Here is a 15,883-nt window from a genome sequence, read left to right as displayed (position 1 = left end):
ATATCTTCCACAGTTCTGGCAGAAACCGCAAAAATCGACACAATGACGAGTTGCATGTGCTTAGTGCCTACTTCCCCTGAAGAATTAAATGAACCACTTGCCTAATGATATAGATAGCCCGCATAAAGATGTTCCTTGTAAATAATTCCTTGGCAGTTTTCATGAGTATATTATTTAGTATTCACCAGTGTCATCTTCAGGAGAAGGCAATGGCACTCCACTCCAGTACTCTTGCCTGGAAAATCCCATGGGCAGAGGAGCCTGGTAGGCTGCAGTCCATGGGGTCACTAGGAGTCAGACACGACTGAGCGACTTCACTTTCACTTCTCACTTTCATGCGTTGGAGGAGGAAATGGCAACCCACTCCAGTGTTCTTGCCTGGAGAATCCCTGGGACAGAGGAGCCCGGTTAGCTGCCGTCTATGAGGTTGCACAGAGTCGGACACGACTGAAGGGACTTAGCAGCAGCAGCAGCAGCAGCAGTGTCATCTTCAACAATGTTAATGACCAGACTCTCAGATTTATGGATTTAAATGGCCTAGGTTTCTGATGGAATTAGGCATGACAAGCAGAGCCCTCCTTGGTCTAACTGATTAGACTGATAAATAAGTGGTCATCTTTCAGGGTTCCTGAATGTTGGACACTCAGAGGTACAGTTGGTCTCCTACTGAATACTATGTAATCTGTTGATAGATGAGTCATCAGTTCAATACTGAATGTTGAGACAGTGGATCATGCTCACAGTTCTCCCCATCACATAAGACAGTAAATTATTTTTAATTAATTTATTTTTTAAATGAAGGATAATTGCTTTACAGAAATGTGTTGTTTTCTGTCAAACCTCAACATGAATCAGCCATAGGTACACATGTATCCCCTCCCTTTGAACCTCCTTCCCATCTTCCTCCCCATCCCACCTCTCTAGGTTGATACAAAGGTCCTGTTTGAGTTTCCTGGGCCATACAGCAAATTTCCATTGGCTATCTATTTTACATATGGTAAGGTAAGTTTCCATCTTACTCTTTCCATACATCTCACCCTCGTCTCCCCTCTCTCCATGTCCATAAGTCTGTTTTCTATGTCTATTTCTCCACTTCTGCCCTGTAAATTCTTCAGTCCCATTTTTCTAGATTCGGTATATATGCATTAGAATATGATATTTATCTTTCTCTTTCTGACTTACTTCACTCTGTATAATAGGTTCTAAGTTCATCCACCTCATCAGAACTGACTCAAATGTGTTCTTATTATGGCTGAGTAATATTCCATTGCAGAGTACATCATGAGAAACGCTGGACTGGAAGAAGCACAAGCTGGAATCAAGATTGCCGGGAGAAATATCAAGAACCTCAGATATGCAGATGACACCACCCTTACGGCAGAAAGTGAAGAGAAACTAAAAAGCCTCTTGATGAAAGTGAAAGTGGAGAGTGAAAAAGTTGGCTTAAAGCTCAACATTCAGAAAACGAAGATCATGGCATCTGGTCCCATCACTTCATGGGAAATAGATGGGGAACCAGTGGAAACGGTGTCAGACTTTATTTTTCTGGGCTCCAAAATCACTGCAGATGGTGATTGCAGCCATGAAATTAAAAGACGCTTACTCCTTGGAAGGAAAGTTATGACCAACCTAGATAGCATATTCGAAATCAGAGACACTACTTTGCCAACTAAGGTCTGTCTAGTCAAGGCTATGGTTTTTCCTGTGGTCATGTATGGATGTGAGAGTTGGACTGTGAAGAAGGCCAGGCTCCGAAGAATTGATGCTTTGGAACTGTGGTGTTGGAGAAGACTCTTGAGAGTCCCTTGGACTGCAAGGAGATCCAACCAGTCCATTCTGAAGGAGATCAGCCCTGGGCTTTCTTTGGAAGGAATGATGCTAAAGCTGAAACTCCAGTACTTTGGCCACCTCATGCGAAGAGTTGACTCATTGGAAAAGACTCTGATGCTGGGAAGGATTGAGGGCAGGAGGAGAAGGGGACGACAGAGGATGAGATGGCTGGATGGCATCACTGACTCGATGGACGTGAGTCTGAGTGAACTCCAGGAGTTGGTGATGGACAGGGAGGCCTGGCGTGCTGCGATTCCCGGAGTCGCAAAGAGTCGGACACGACTGAGTGACTGAACTGAACTAAACTGAATATTCCGTTGAGTATATGTACCACTACTTCTTTATCCATTCATCTGTTGATGGAAATCTAGATTGCTTCCATGTTCTAGCTACTGTAAATAGTGCTGCAATGAACAATAGGAAACATATGTATTTTTTCCATTTTGGTTTCCTCAGGGTATATGCCTAAGAGTGGGACTGCTGGGTCACATGGTGGTTTTATGCCTAGTTTTTTAAGGAATCTCCATACCATCTTCCATAGTGGCTGTATCAATTTACATTCCCACCAACAGTGCAAGAGTGTTCCCTTTTCTCCACACCCTCTCCAGCATTTACTGTTTGTAGACTTTTGGATGATGGCCATTCTGACAAGTGTGAGATGGTATCTCGTTGTAGTTTTGATTTGCATTTCTCACGACTGATGTTGAGCATCTTTTCATGTGTATGTTAGCTATCTGTATGTCTTCTTTGGAGAAATGTCTGTTTAGGTCTTTTCCCCACTTTTTGATTGGGTAGTTTGTTTTTCTGGTATTGAGTTGTATGAGCTGCTTGTGTATTTTGGAAATTAATCCTTTGTCAGTTGTTTAATTTGCTATTATTTTCTCCCATTCTGAGAGTTGCCTTTTCACCTTGCTTATAATTTCCTTTGCTGTGAAAAAGCTTTTCAGTTTATTGAGGTCCCATTTGTTTATTTTTGTTTTTAATTCTGTTACTATTGCAGGTTAATCATAGAGGATCTTGCTTTGATTTATGTCATCGAGTGTTCTGCCTATGTTTTATTCTAAGAGTTTTATAATTTCTAGTCTTACATTTAGGTCTTTAATCCATTTTTAGTTTATCTTTGTGTATGGTTTTAGGAAGTGTTCTAATTTCGTCTTTTATATGTAGCTGTCCTGTTTTCCCACAACCATTTATTGAAGAGGCTTTCTGTGCCCCATTGTATATTCTTGCCTCCTTTGTCAAAAATAAGGTACCCATAGCTGCATGGGTTTATTTCTGGGCTTTCTATCTTGTTCCATTGGTCTATATTTTTGGTTTTGTGCCAGTACCATGCTATCTTGATGACTGTAGCTTTGTAACATAATCTGAAGTCAGGAAGGTTGATTCCTCCAGCTCCATTCTTCTTTCTCAAGACTGCTTTGGCTATTCGGGGTCTTTTGTGTTTCAGAATGAATTGTGAAATTTTTTGTTCTAGTTCTGTGAAAAATGCCATTTGTTATTCGATAGGGATGTCATTGAATCTGTAGATAGCATTTGGTAGTAAAGTCATTTCACAGTATTGATTCTTCCTACCCAGGAACATGGAATATCTCTCCATCTATTTCTGTCATCTTTGATTTCTTTCACTACTGTCATAATTTTCTGTGTGAAGTTCTTTTGTCTCCTTAGGTAAGTTTATTCCTAGATATTTAATTATTTTTGTTGCAATGGTGAAAGGGATTGATTCCTTAATTTCTCTTTCTGATTTTTCATTGTTAGTATATAGAAATGCAAGTGATTCCTGTGTATTGATTTTGTAGCCTGAAATTTTGCTAAATTCACTGATTAGCTCTAGTAATTTTGATACTATTTTTAGGGTTTTCTATGTACAGTATCATGTCCACTGCAAACAGTGAGAGCTTTACTTTTTTCCAATCTGGATTTTTTAAATTTATTTTTCTTCTCTGATTGCTGTAGCTAGGACTTACAGAACTATGCTGAATAATCGTGGTGAAAGCAGAAATCCTTGTCTTATTCCTGATCTTAGGGGGAATGCATTCAGTTTTTTATCACTGAGAACAATGTTTGCTGTAGACTTATGTGAAGAACTGACTCATTTAAAAAGACCCTGATGCTGGAAAAGACTGAAGGTGGGAGAAGGGGATGACCAAAAATGAGATGGTTGGATGGCATCACTGATTCAATGGACATGAGTTTGAGTAAGCTCCAGGAGTTGGTGATGGACAGGGAAGCCTGGCATGCAGCAGTCCATGGGGTTGCAAAGAGTCAGACATGACTGAGTCACTGAACTGAACTGGAGATTTATCATATATGGTCTTTACTATGTTGAAGTAGGTTCCTTCTATGCCCATTTTTTAAAGAGTTTTAATCATAAATGGGTGCTGAATTTTGTCAAAGGCTTTTTCTGTATCTATTGAGATTATAATATGTTTTTTATCTTTCAATTTGTTAATATTGTGTATCTCATTGATTGATTTGCATATATTGCAGAATCCTTGCATCCGTGGAATAAACCCAGCTTGATCGTGGTGTATGAGCTTTTTGATGAATCGCTGAATTCTGTTTGCTAAAATTCTGTTGAGGATTTTTGCATCTATGTTGATCAGTGAAAACTGATCAGTTTCCTTTTTTCTGTTTTGCCTTTGTCTGCTTTTGGTTTCAGGGTGATGTTGGCCTCATAGAATGAGTTCGGAAGTGTTCCTTCCTCTGAAATTTTTTGAAAGAGTTTTAGATGGATAAGCATTAACTCTTCTCTAAATGTTTCATAGAATTCTCCTGTGAAGCTGTCTTGTCCTTGGCTTTTGTTTCTTGGGAGATTTTTTTAATCACAGCTTCAATTTCAGTGATTCTAGTTATGTTGTTCATAATTTCTATTTCTTCCTGGTTCAGTCTTGGAAGATTGAACTTTTCTAAGAATCTGTCCATTTCTTCCTGGTTATCCATTTTATTGCCATATAGTTGTTCATAATGGCCTCTTGTAATCCGTTGTATTTCTGCATTGTCTGTTGTAACCTCTCCTTTTTCAACTCTAATTTTGTTGATGTGATTCTTCTCTCTTTTTTTCTTGATGAATTTGGCTAAGGTTTGTCCATTTGGTTTATTTTCTGAAAGAACCAGCTTTTAATGTTATTAATCTTTACTATTGTTTCTTTCACTCCTTTTCATTTATATCTGCTCAGATCTTTATAATTTCTTGCCTTCTACTAACTTTGTTTTTTGTTGTTGTTCTTCTTCTTCTTCTTTTTTCAGTTGTTTTAAGTGTAAAGTTAGGTTGTCTATTCAATGTTTTTCTTGTTTCTTGAGGTATGATTGTATTGCTATAAACTTTGCTCTTATAACTGCTTTTGCTGCATTCCATAGGTTTTGAGTTGTTGTGTTTTCATTGTCATTTGTTTTTAGAATTTTTTTTATTTCCCTTTTGATTTCTTCAGTAACTTGTTGGTTATTTAAAAATGTATTGTTAATCTCCATGTGTTTGTGTTTCTTACAGTTTTTTTCTTATAATTGAAACCTAATCTCATAACATTGTGGTCAGAGAAGATGCTTGATACAATTTCAATTTTCTTAAATTTACTGATGCTTGATTTGTGACCTAAGCAGTAGTCCATCCTGGAGAATGTTCCATGTGCACTTGAGAAGAAGGTGTATTCTTCTGCATTTAGATGGAATGTCCTGAAGATATCAATGAGAGGCATCTCATCTAATGTATCATTTAAGACTTGTATTTCCTCATTAACTTTCTGTTTTGATGATCTGTACATTGGTGTGAGTGGGATGTTAAAGTCTCCTACTCTTACTATGTTACTATCAATTTCTCCTTTAATGTCTGTTAGTGTTTTTCTTATGTATTGTTTGATAGTGTCCCAGAGGTCTCTGAGACTATCCTCAGTTCTTTTCATTCTTCTTACTTTATTCTGCTCTTCAGAAGTTATCTCCACCATTTTATCTTCCAGCTCACTGATTTGTTCTTCTGCTTCGGGTATTCTGCTATTGATTCCTTCTAGAGTATTTTTAATCTCAGTAATTGTTGTCTCTGTAGGTTTGTTCTTTAATTCTTGGTTTTTGTTATTCGATTTTTGCATTTTCTCCCTTTTGTTTTCAAGGTTTTGATCAGCTTTACTATCATGATTCTGAATTCTTTTTCAGGTAGTTTACCTATTTCCTCTTCTGTGTTTCTTGTTTGTTTCTTCATTTGTGTAGTATTTCTCTGCCTTTTCATTATTTTTTTTTTTTTTAATTTATTGTGCTTGAGGTCTCCTTTTCCCAGGCTTCAAGGTTGAATTCTTTCTTCCTTTTGGTTTCTGCCCTCCTAAGAATAGTCCAGCGGATTGTGTGAGCTTATTATTGGGTGAGATTTGTGCTGAGTTTTTGTTTTTGTTTGTTTTTCCTCTGATTGGAAAGGCTGAGTGAGGTGGTAATCCTGTCTGCTGATGATTGGGTTTGTAGTTTTGCTTTGTTAGTTGTTTAGATGAGGCATCCTGCACAGGCACTGGTGGTTGGGTCATGCAGGGTCTAGTATTAAAGTGGTTTCCTTTGTGTGAGTTCTCACTATTTGATACCCCCCAGGGTTAGTTCTTTGGTAGTCTAGGGTCTTGTCAGGAATGAATATTCCACAAGTGTTTTGTTATGGTGTTAAGTGAGATTAAAACAAATAGCTAAAAATGAGAAACCAAAGATGAACCCCAGACAAATGGCAGTTACAAAATCAGGCAAGTAATAATTAGTATAATGGAATATACACATATGCATATACACCCATAAACAAAATCAAAACAGTCCAACAAAAATAAAGTACAATAGACTGACCCAGCAAACAAAGGAAACCAACATTTACATCTACCAGTTAAGAACAAAACTAATTAAAGCACAAATTGAAAAACAAAACTAAAGCAAGGTGCCAAGTGGGAAATAAAGCAATGAAAACAAAACTAACAAATATGTTGAGAGGAAAGGAAACAAAGAAAAGAAAGATTAGATATGCAAAGTTAAATAGAGGTAGATAAAGAAGATTTATACACATTAAAGATTAACTGCAAGGGGAAAAGAACAGTAGGAAAAACAAATAAAGAAATAAATGTATAAAAATAATAATAGGTTTAAAAATTAAAATTAAAAAAAGAGAGAGAAAAAAGTAAGAAAAAAAAAAAAAAGAGGAAAACTCCACAGAACTGCAAAAGCCCAGTGTAGAGGCAGAGGTTTATAACAACAATAAAAAATGTGACTGAGGGGAAAAAAAGCTCAAAAGCTTAATTAGATTTCATAGTGCCATAAAATCAACAACTAAAAAGGGGTGGGGAGAGGGAAAAAAAGAAAGAAAAAAAAAATCCCAAAGAATCTACAGAACAAGTCAAAACATAAGAATAATAAAAATTTTTCTTGAGTTACTGCTGTCAGAGTCCTTTCCCTCACTGGGAGTCACAGTCCACCTCACCTCCCCAGGATGCCCTCCAACACTGTGCTTGTCTCGGGACCTGCTGTGGGGGCAGCTCAGATTCTAATCTGGTCCTACTCCTGTGTATTCTTGCCTCCAATGTCTACAGCTGTCAGAACTAGTGTGTTTTCTTTTGTGGGCACTCTCAGTGTTCTTTTTATATATTCCATAGACACAGAGTCTGCCTCGTTGATTGTGTGGATTTAATCTGCAGCTTGTACAGCTGGTTGGAAGGTTTTGAGTCTTCTTACTTAGCCACACTGCCCTGGCTTTCAACTGTGGTTTTATTTCCACCTCTGCATGTGGGTTGTCCACTGAGTTTGCTCCTGAGGCTGCCCTGGAGGACTTGGGTTTGCCCAGGTGAAGGCCAAGTATGGAGGTGGTGAAGTTGCTTAGGTGGCAGGGGTTCTGGTAGCACCAGGTACTCAGGGGAGTTGACGTCTAGGACAGCAGGAAATACAGTGGTCTAGAAGGGTACAGCAACTAGAATTGGACAATACACTCCAGCATTCTTGCCTGGAGAAGCCCCTGGACAGAGAAGCCTGGCAGGCCATAGCCCACAGGGTCACAAAGAGCCGGACATGACAGAAGTGACCCTGCGTGCATAGATGCAAGACTTTTTTTGACTGTGGCAACTCTGCCCCAGTGAGGGCTGAGCGTGAAGGTGGCTAGCTGCTTGGCTTGCAGGGACCCTGGTGGTGCCAAGTGTGCAGGGGACATGGACTGCCTCTCCCGCAGGAGTTGTGGTCCTTTCAGAGTCCTTTTTCGAGCCACTTGTAGCTGATGATCAGAAGGCCTCTTTGTCCAGACTTTCTCCATAGCTCTGCCTGTTCAGACATTTAGAGGACTCCCTTGCCTGAGGTCCTTCTCTGTTGTTCAGTAGGTCAGGCACATAGAGGGGGCCCCCTGGCTGGAGTCCTACTCTGTAGATCAGTGTGTCAGGTACTTAAAGGGGCACAATGGGTGGGGTTGTACTCTGTAGGTCAGTGTGTCAGGGGTTTGATGGGCCAGCTTCTCTATTGTTCAGCTGCCAATGCTGGCGTGTGGGGACAGAGAGTCTGTGGTGATGACTCCACCCCCTACACGTGACTCAGCAGTATTGCCTTGCTTCCATGGCTGCCTGGCTTTCCTCCACAGGCATTTCCTACCACAGTCTCCCTCACATCCCCTCGATCTGTCTCTCTGCAGTCAACAGCAGCCCTCACCCTGGAATTGCTCCACAATTCCTAAAATCCAGCTCCCAGCCACTGTGCCTTCTAGGGCACCTGCATCCCTGTCTGAAGTGTGGCTGCAGCAAGGACTGTCTGATTCTTATTATATTTAGGGTGCCACAGATAAGCTGTTTCACTCTCAGCCTTAAATGTTTCTCTTCTGACTCAGAGAACTGCCCCAATGTGGTTATCAGACCCCTGCTTCAGTTCCCCCACCTGCTGAGGGCAGGTCCAGTCCTACTAACACTCCTGTTTTTCCCCCTAGTTCCTTCATCCTACTTTAGTTCTATATATTATTTTCCATTGGTCAGGTACTTCTGTCTGCTCTCAGCTGGTGTTCTGCATGCACTTCTGTGTATAAAGGTGTAATCCTGATGTATCATGGAGAGAGATATACTCCATGTCCACCTATTCCTCCGCCATCTTCAACAGTAAATTATTTTGTTCTCTGCTATTCCTTCCTCCTTGGAGAAGGCAATGGCACCCAATTCCAGTACTCTTGCCTGGAAAATGCCATGGACCGAGGAGCCTGGTGGGCTGCAGTCCATGGGGTCGCTAAGAGTCGGAGACGATTGAGCGACTTCACTTTCACTTTTCACTTTCATACATTGGAGAAGGAAATGGCAACCCACTCCAGTGTTCTCACCTGGAGAATCCCAGGGACGGGGGAGCCTGTTGGGCTGCCATCTATGGGGTCGCACAGAGTCAGACACGACTGAAGCAACTTAGTAGTAGTAGTATTCCTTCCTCCTAAACTATTTTTCCATGTTCACTGACTTCTTAAATTTCCATTTTGCATTTATTTACCTGTATCCACTCACATGCGTGAGGATTTCTAGCCTCTTTACGCCAACCACTCTTTTGTCCTGGTTAGGTAAATCTACTCATCCATGGTGTAAGCTAGACTCTGGGAGTGTAATGCATGTTGGTCATCTCAACAAAAAAGGACAAGGAGCTTAGACATCATGAGATGGCATGTCTGAAATCTGAATACCGACATGGAAGACTAAGGCTGCTATTTTCAGTCACAGGAGGGAATGCTGGATCTCTGTGAGTTCAGAGTTTGTCTAGTAAAAAACCTATTACTGCTCCAATCTCCATGAAATTCCATGAATTAGCACAATTCTAGAAGATTTGACATGCGTATTCCAGAAGGCCTGGACTCCTGCTCACAGAATTCAGTACCATGTTTACAAGCCACAGTATTAGCATTTTTATATTCATTATTATTCCAGGCTATATCATACATGCTAATTATATCATCTTCCTTCTGTTTTTGTAAATCAAAGCCAACAGCTTTTATGAGTTTAATGCTGCTAGACCAAATTTAGGGATAGAGTCTGTGGAACTGGGTAGAGTGGACACTAATAATGAAGGTGGTAACCATAGACCTCATGGTACAAAAATACAGTCACAGAAGGATTTTTTTTTTTTTTTTTCCAGAAGAGGGACCTTCTAGACCCTAGGGATTAATAGTTCTGTGTGAGATGGGTTTGGGGTTGGGACTAATTACAGCAGAAGTATAAATTTTCTCTATAGTTATGACAATTATATAAAGTCAGATGGGGAGATATTGCTGTAATCTGATCCTGAAAGGATCATGCATATGAATTACGGACATGGCTAAGGCAGGTGGTGCTGCTCAAGGCTGGGATCTAGGAGTAAGGAATTGCCAGACATGAGGGACATGAGTTCTGACAAATATTGATAAACAATGATCCCCTGAATAGGACTGGAGCTGTAAGGAACAGAGAAGCATAAGGTAGGTGTTGCCGGAATATTTTTGGTAGGATAGGGTAAAGTCTTCCACTTTGTTTTTTGTTAATCTCAGTTTTTCTTAAAATCATAGACCAAAAAGGATATTTTAAAATAAGGCACAATCTTTTTCCTCCTGTCCAGAATTTTTAGTCAATTTCTACAGATGTTTCAATAGAAAGTTTGATTTAAAAAAAAAAGAAAACGTTGAAGGTAATGACTTTCTTGGTCTGTCCATCTTGAGTGAGTCTCGCTTAGCTGAGGTGTTCAGAGAACCTCCCATGCAGAGATACCCCTAGCTCCAATTTGCCACACCAGCCACTTATAACAGAAGAAGAAAATAAAACAAGGAGGGAGGATTCAATTTCTTCTTTACTACTCCTCACAAACCTGCTTCTTCATCCCCCAGGGAGTGTTACTGAGTTTCCTAAAGCCATTATTTCATAGCCTTATGAGAGAACAATTATCACTGCTTTCAGCTTACACTCTGCAGCCCTAAAAATTTTTCTTTCTAGAATTAAAATTCAAGTATCATCCCATGTCAAAGGTCTTTGATGTTCATTACTAACATTAAGCTGAATCATCTCATACTGCATTCATGTAACCTCTTATATGTCACTTTGCTAGAGGATTTTCTTCGTGATAAATTTAAAATGACACCAGCTTCATCTAACTTGTCATGTTTTGCTTTATTTCAAAGCACTTATTTTTCTACCATCTACCTGCTGTACATGTGTATATATAAATATATATGTGCATTATATATATACGTATATGTATACACATGTATACATGTACATATCTGTTGTTTTTTGACTACTGTCTCATTTCTGAACTAGTAATATTATGAAATCAAAGACTTTGCTTTCTACACTTAGCAAAATTATTGTTTTTGAAGACGTAAATGAATCCATACTTCAAAAGCTAGCATATAATCTCCTTCACAATTTCCTACGGATCAGTGCTCACAATTTACTATATTCTTTTCTTTGAGATGGTTTGACTTTTTAAATTATTTGATCATTTGTTTGTCTTCTCTGGGATTCCAAGAGAACAGGGAGAAGATGTTCCCCTCAAATGCCACTGACTTCCACCCCTCCTCTTTCCTCCTGCTGGGAGTACCAGGCCTTGAAGAGATGCACGTTTGGATTGGATTTCCTTTTTGTTCTGTATATTTGATTGCCCTTGTGGGGAACAACATTATCCTGTTTGTGATCAAGAATACCCAAAGTCTTCATCAGCCCATGTTTTACTTCTTGGCTATGTTAGCCTGCATTGACCTGGGTCTGTCTACATCCACCATCCCTAAGATGTTGGGCATATTCTGGTTTAATTTAAAGGAAATCAGCTTTGGGGGTTGTGTCACCCAGATGTTCTTCATTCATATATTCACTGCTATGGAGACTGTCGTGCTGGTTGCCATGGCCTTTGACCGCTATGTTGCCATCTGCAATCCTTTGCGGTATAGTCTGATTCTCACTAACAGAACTATTGGTTTCATCCTCATCGTGGTGTTTGGTGTTAATTTCATTTTGGTTATCCCTCTGGTGTTTCTCATCTTGAGGCTTCCCTTCTGTGGACACCATATAATCCCCCACACTTACTGTGAACACATGGGAATTGCTCGACTTGCCTGTGCCAACATAAAGGTGAACATGATATTTGGATTGATTCTCATATCCATGGTACTTGTTGATGTGGTTCTGATTGTCATCTCCTACATGAGAATACTCCAAGCTGTCTTCAGCCTTCCTTCTCGGGAGGCCAGACGAAAAGCCCTTAATACCTGTGGCTCCCATATCTGTGTTATTCTAGTCTTCTTCACTCCAGCATTTTTCTCCTTCATGACCCACCGGTTTGGCAGGAATGTCCCCATATACATTCATATTCTCCTGGCTAATCTATATGTTGTTGTTCCACCTGCCCTTAATCCTGTTATTTATGGAGTGAGGACTAAGCAGATTCAGGAGAGGGTTTCAAGCATCTTTTTGAGAAAAGGCTGATGCAAGATGTCTCAGAGATATTTGTTTTAGTCTAGGGAAAGGAGACTGTGTTTCTCAACTACAGAATCTTGGGACAGAAAAAAAGACTTTGACCTTAGGATTATTTCATTCATAATGAAATGTGATTAAGGCCCACAGAGCTCCAGGAATACTGCCTATAGAGAAGCCAAAGGTCTTTTAAGTGGCCCCAATTTTAGGGTAGTGACCTAGAAAACAGATTGCTCCATTGGGTGGTGCAGTATTCATTTCACGAGACTGCTAAAGGTTGGTCTATCAAAATAGTTCCGGCATGCTGACTCGGACGTGATTCAAACTGTTCACGTAGTCAGTGGCCCCAGAAAAAGCATTTGTTTGAGTACCTGTGCTTCTTAAGGACAGCACAGAATCTTCATAACCTACTACTTATATCAAACTATGTGGCACTGCCAACAACTCATAAGAAGCCTTCATGCCACTGCTAGTCAGTAACTTTCAGAGTTCGTCATTTATTCACATCTGGTACTATAAATTAGTTTCTAGTTTTAATACTAATCAAGTCATGTAGTATGCATCCTTTGTGGTGGCTTATTTTATTCAAAATTATATCTATAAGACAAATTCATGTGATTGCATATATTGAAACTTGTTACTTTCTATTGTCGTACAGCATTCCATTTTATGAATGTACCAAATTTAATTATCCATTCTGAATGGGCATCTAGGCTTTATCCTATTTTTGGTTATTTTCAATAAAGCTGTTATAAATATTTCTCTGCATGTTTTTTGGGAGACACTTTCAGGCAGTTATAACTTCTAAGGGTATGACTTCTGAGTGATTATTTTTGTATTAATAGAAAGTTCCAGTTTTCCAGAACTATACATCATTTTACATTTTTAGCAGTTATGTATCAGCTGATTGCTGTGCATCCTCACCAGCAGTATTTCTTTTTAATGTATACTTGTGGGTGGATGTGGATGTTACCGTTTTGTTACCATTATATGGGATATGTGATGCGTTAGTATACGTTTTCTTGGTCATTCATGGTGTCTTAAAAACTATGGCTATTTGCCATTTGGATGTTTTATTTAGAACACTTTGTAAAATCTGTGCTCATTTTTGTAGAATTTTTTCCAGTGACATCATGAAAGTTCTTTTTATGGCCTGTATTTGAGTTTTTTCTCTGATATGTGTAGCCTACAGGTATCTTCTCCTGCTATGTGATCTAGCTTTTAAGCCTTTACGTGGTGTTTTTTTGAGAAATTCAAGTTGTTGTGTTCAATGTAGTTCAATTTATAAATATTTTTCAATAAATCTATAGCTGTTTAGTCTTGTTGAAGAAATTTCTGATGAACTCAATAACATGAAGATATTCTCTTATGTTACCTTCAATATGGGCTTCCCTGGTGGCTCAGTGGTAAAGAATCTGCCTGCCAATGCAGGAGACACAAGTTCAATTCCAGGATTGGAAAGATCTCCTGGAGAAGGAAATGTCAACCCACTCCAGTATTTTTGCCTTGAAAATCCCATGGACAGAGGAGCCTGTTGGGCTATGGTCCATGGGGTCTCAAAAGAATTGGCCATCACTTAGTGACTGAAAAACAACAACACCTTCAATATGCTTTATTATTTTACTTTCACATTTAGCTCTATGATCCATCTAGAATTGATTTTTGTGTCTGATGTGAAATTAGGACCAAGTTTGCTATGCTGCTGCATTGCTTCAGTCGTGTCCGACTCTGTGCGACCCCATAGACGGCAGCCCACCAGACTTCCCGTCCCTGGAATTCTCCAGGCAAGAACACTGGAGAGGGTTGCCATTTCCTTCTCCAATGCATGAAAGTGAAAAGTGAAAGTGAAGTCGCTCAGTCGTGTCTGACCCCATGGGCTGCAGCCTACCAGGCTCCTCCGTCCATGAGATTTTCTAGGCAAAAGTACTGGAGTAGGGTGCCATTGCCTTCTCCAAGTTTGCTATAAGACATCCCAGTTAATCCTGAACCATTTATTGAAAAGTCCGTCTTTTCTGCACTGTATTTCAGGACACTTTGGGAGTAAATCAGATTCTAATATAGAGATAGGTCTATTTCTTGATTTACTCATCCACTTTTCTATCCATGTGCCAATACTATACTATATAAATTAATTTTATAATAGTAAATATAGATTTCTGGTAAGGCCTATATGGCTTTCCCACGTGGCACTAGCAGTAAAGAAACTGCCTGCCAATGCAGGAGACATAAGAGAAAAGGGCTTGATCCCTGGTAGGGAAGATCCCTTGCAGGAGGGCATGGCAAACCACTTCAGTATTCTTGCCTGGAGAATCCCATGGACAGAGGAGCCTAGCAGGCTACAGCAAATAGGGTTGCAAGGACTCAGAAACAACTGAAATGACTTAATACATATGCACACACAGCACAAGACCTGTATCTCATATCTAGGAGTTCAGATCAAAACAGATGAATATTCCAGATATCAAGCCACATTACAGATAAGTAGGCCTATCAAAGCATAAAAACAAAATGATCAGTGGTAAAAGCTTGAAATCTTTCCAGATTTTTATTGCAGAGGGTTATGAAAACTACTGAAGTTAGCTGAATGGGAAATGAGAAAGACTAGGAAAAGAAAAAAGCATTACTCAGTTCAGTTCAGTTCAGTCACTCAGTCACGTCCAACTCTTTGCAACCCCATGGACTGCAGCACCAGGCTTCCCTGTCCATCACCAACTCCCAGAACTTGCTCAAATTCATGTCCATCAAATCAGTGATGCCATCCAACCATCTCATCCTCTGTTGTCCCCTTCTCCTCCTGCTTTCAATCTTTTCCAGCATCAGGATCTTTTCTAATGAGTCATTTCTTAGCATCAGATGGCCAAAGTATTGGAATTTCAGCTTCAGCATCAGTCCTTCCAGTGAATATTCAGGAATGATTTCCTTTAGGATGGACTGGTTGGATCTCCTTGCTGTCCAAGGAACTCTCAACAGTCTTCTCCAATACCACAGTTCAATAGCATCAATTCTTCAGTGCTCAGCTTTCTTTATAGTCCAACTCTCACATCCATACATGACTACTGGAAAAAAACAGTAGAAACCCAGCTTTGACTAGACAGACCTTTGTTGGCAAAGTCTGGGCTTTTTAATATGCTGTCTAGATTAGCCATAGCTTTTCTTCCAATTAGCAAGCACCTTTTAATCTCATAGCTGCAGTCACCATCTGCAGTGATTTTGGAGCCCCAAATATAAAGTCTCTCACTGTTTCCATTGTTTCTCTATTTGCCATGAAGTGATGGGACCAGATGCTATGATCTTAGTTTTCTGAATGTTGAGTTTTAAACCAAATTTTTCACTCTCCTCTTTCACTTCCAACAAGACACTCTTTAGTTCTTCACTTTCTGCCATAAGGGTGATGTCGTTTGCATATCTGAGGTTATTGATATTTCTCCCGGCAATCTTGATTCCAGCTTGTGCTTCATCCAGCCTGGCATTTCGCATGATGCATTCTGCATGTAAGTTAAATAAGCAGGATGACAATATACAGCCTTGATGTACTCCTTTCCCTATTTGGAACCAGTCTGTTGTTTCATGTTTGGTTCTAACTGTTGCTTCTTGACCTGAATACAGAATCCTCAGGAGGCAGGTCAGGTGATCTGGTATTCCCATCTCTTTAAAAACTTTCCACA

General features: G+C 39.7%; 1 protein-coding gene across 1 annotated transcript; it reads left to right on the top strand.

Moving 5' to 3' along the window:
* The first annotated feature begins 11,291 nt into the window (after window positions 1-11,291).
* LOC109569381 (olfactory receptor 52E4-like) lies at window positions 11,292-12,230 on the top strand. Its single transcript, XM_019974729.1, has one exon. The coding sequence runs from the start codon at window positions 11,292-11,294 to the stop codon at window positions 12,228-12,230; it is 939 nt and encodes a 312-aa protein (XP_019830288.1).
* The last annotated feature ends 3,653 nt before the right edge of the window (window positions 12,231-15,883 follow it).

Source organism: Bos indicus, chromosome 15, assembly GCF_029378745.1.
Source record: "Bos indicus isolate NIAB-ARS_2022 breed Sahiwal x Tharparkar chromosome 15, NIAB-ARS_B.indTharparkar_mat_pri_1.0, whole genome shotgun sequence".
NCBI lineage: Eukaryota > Metazoa > Chordata > Mammalia > Artiodactyla > Bovidae > Bos > Bos indicus.
The sequence above is the reverse complement of the archived record's forward strand: the minus strand, read 5'-3'. Positions and strand labels throughout refer to the sequence as shown.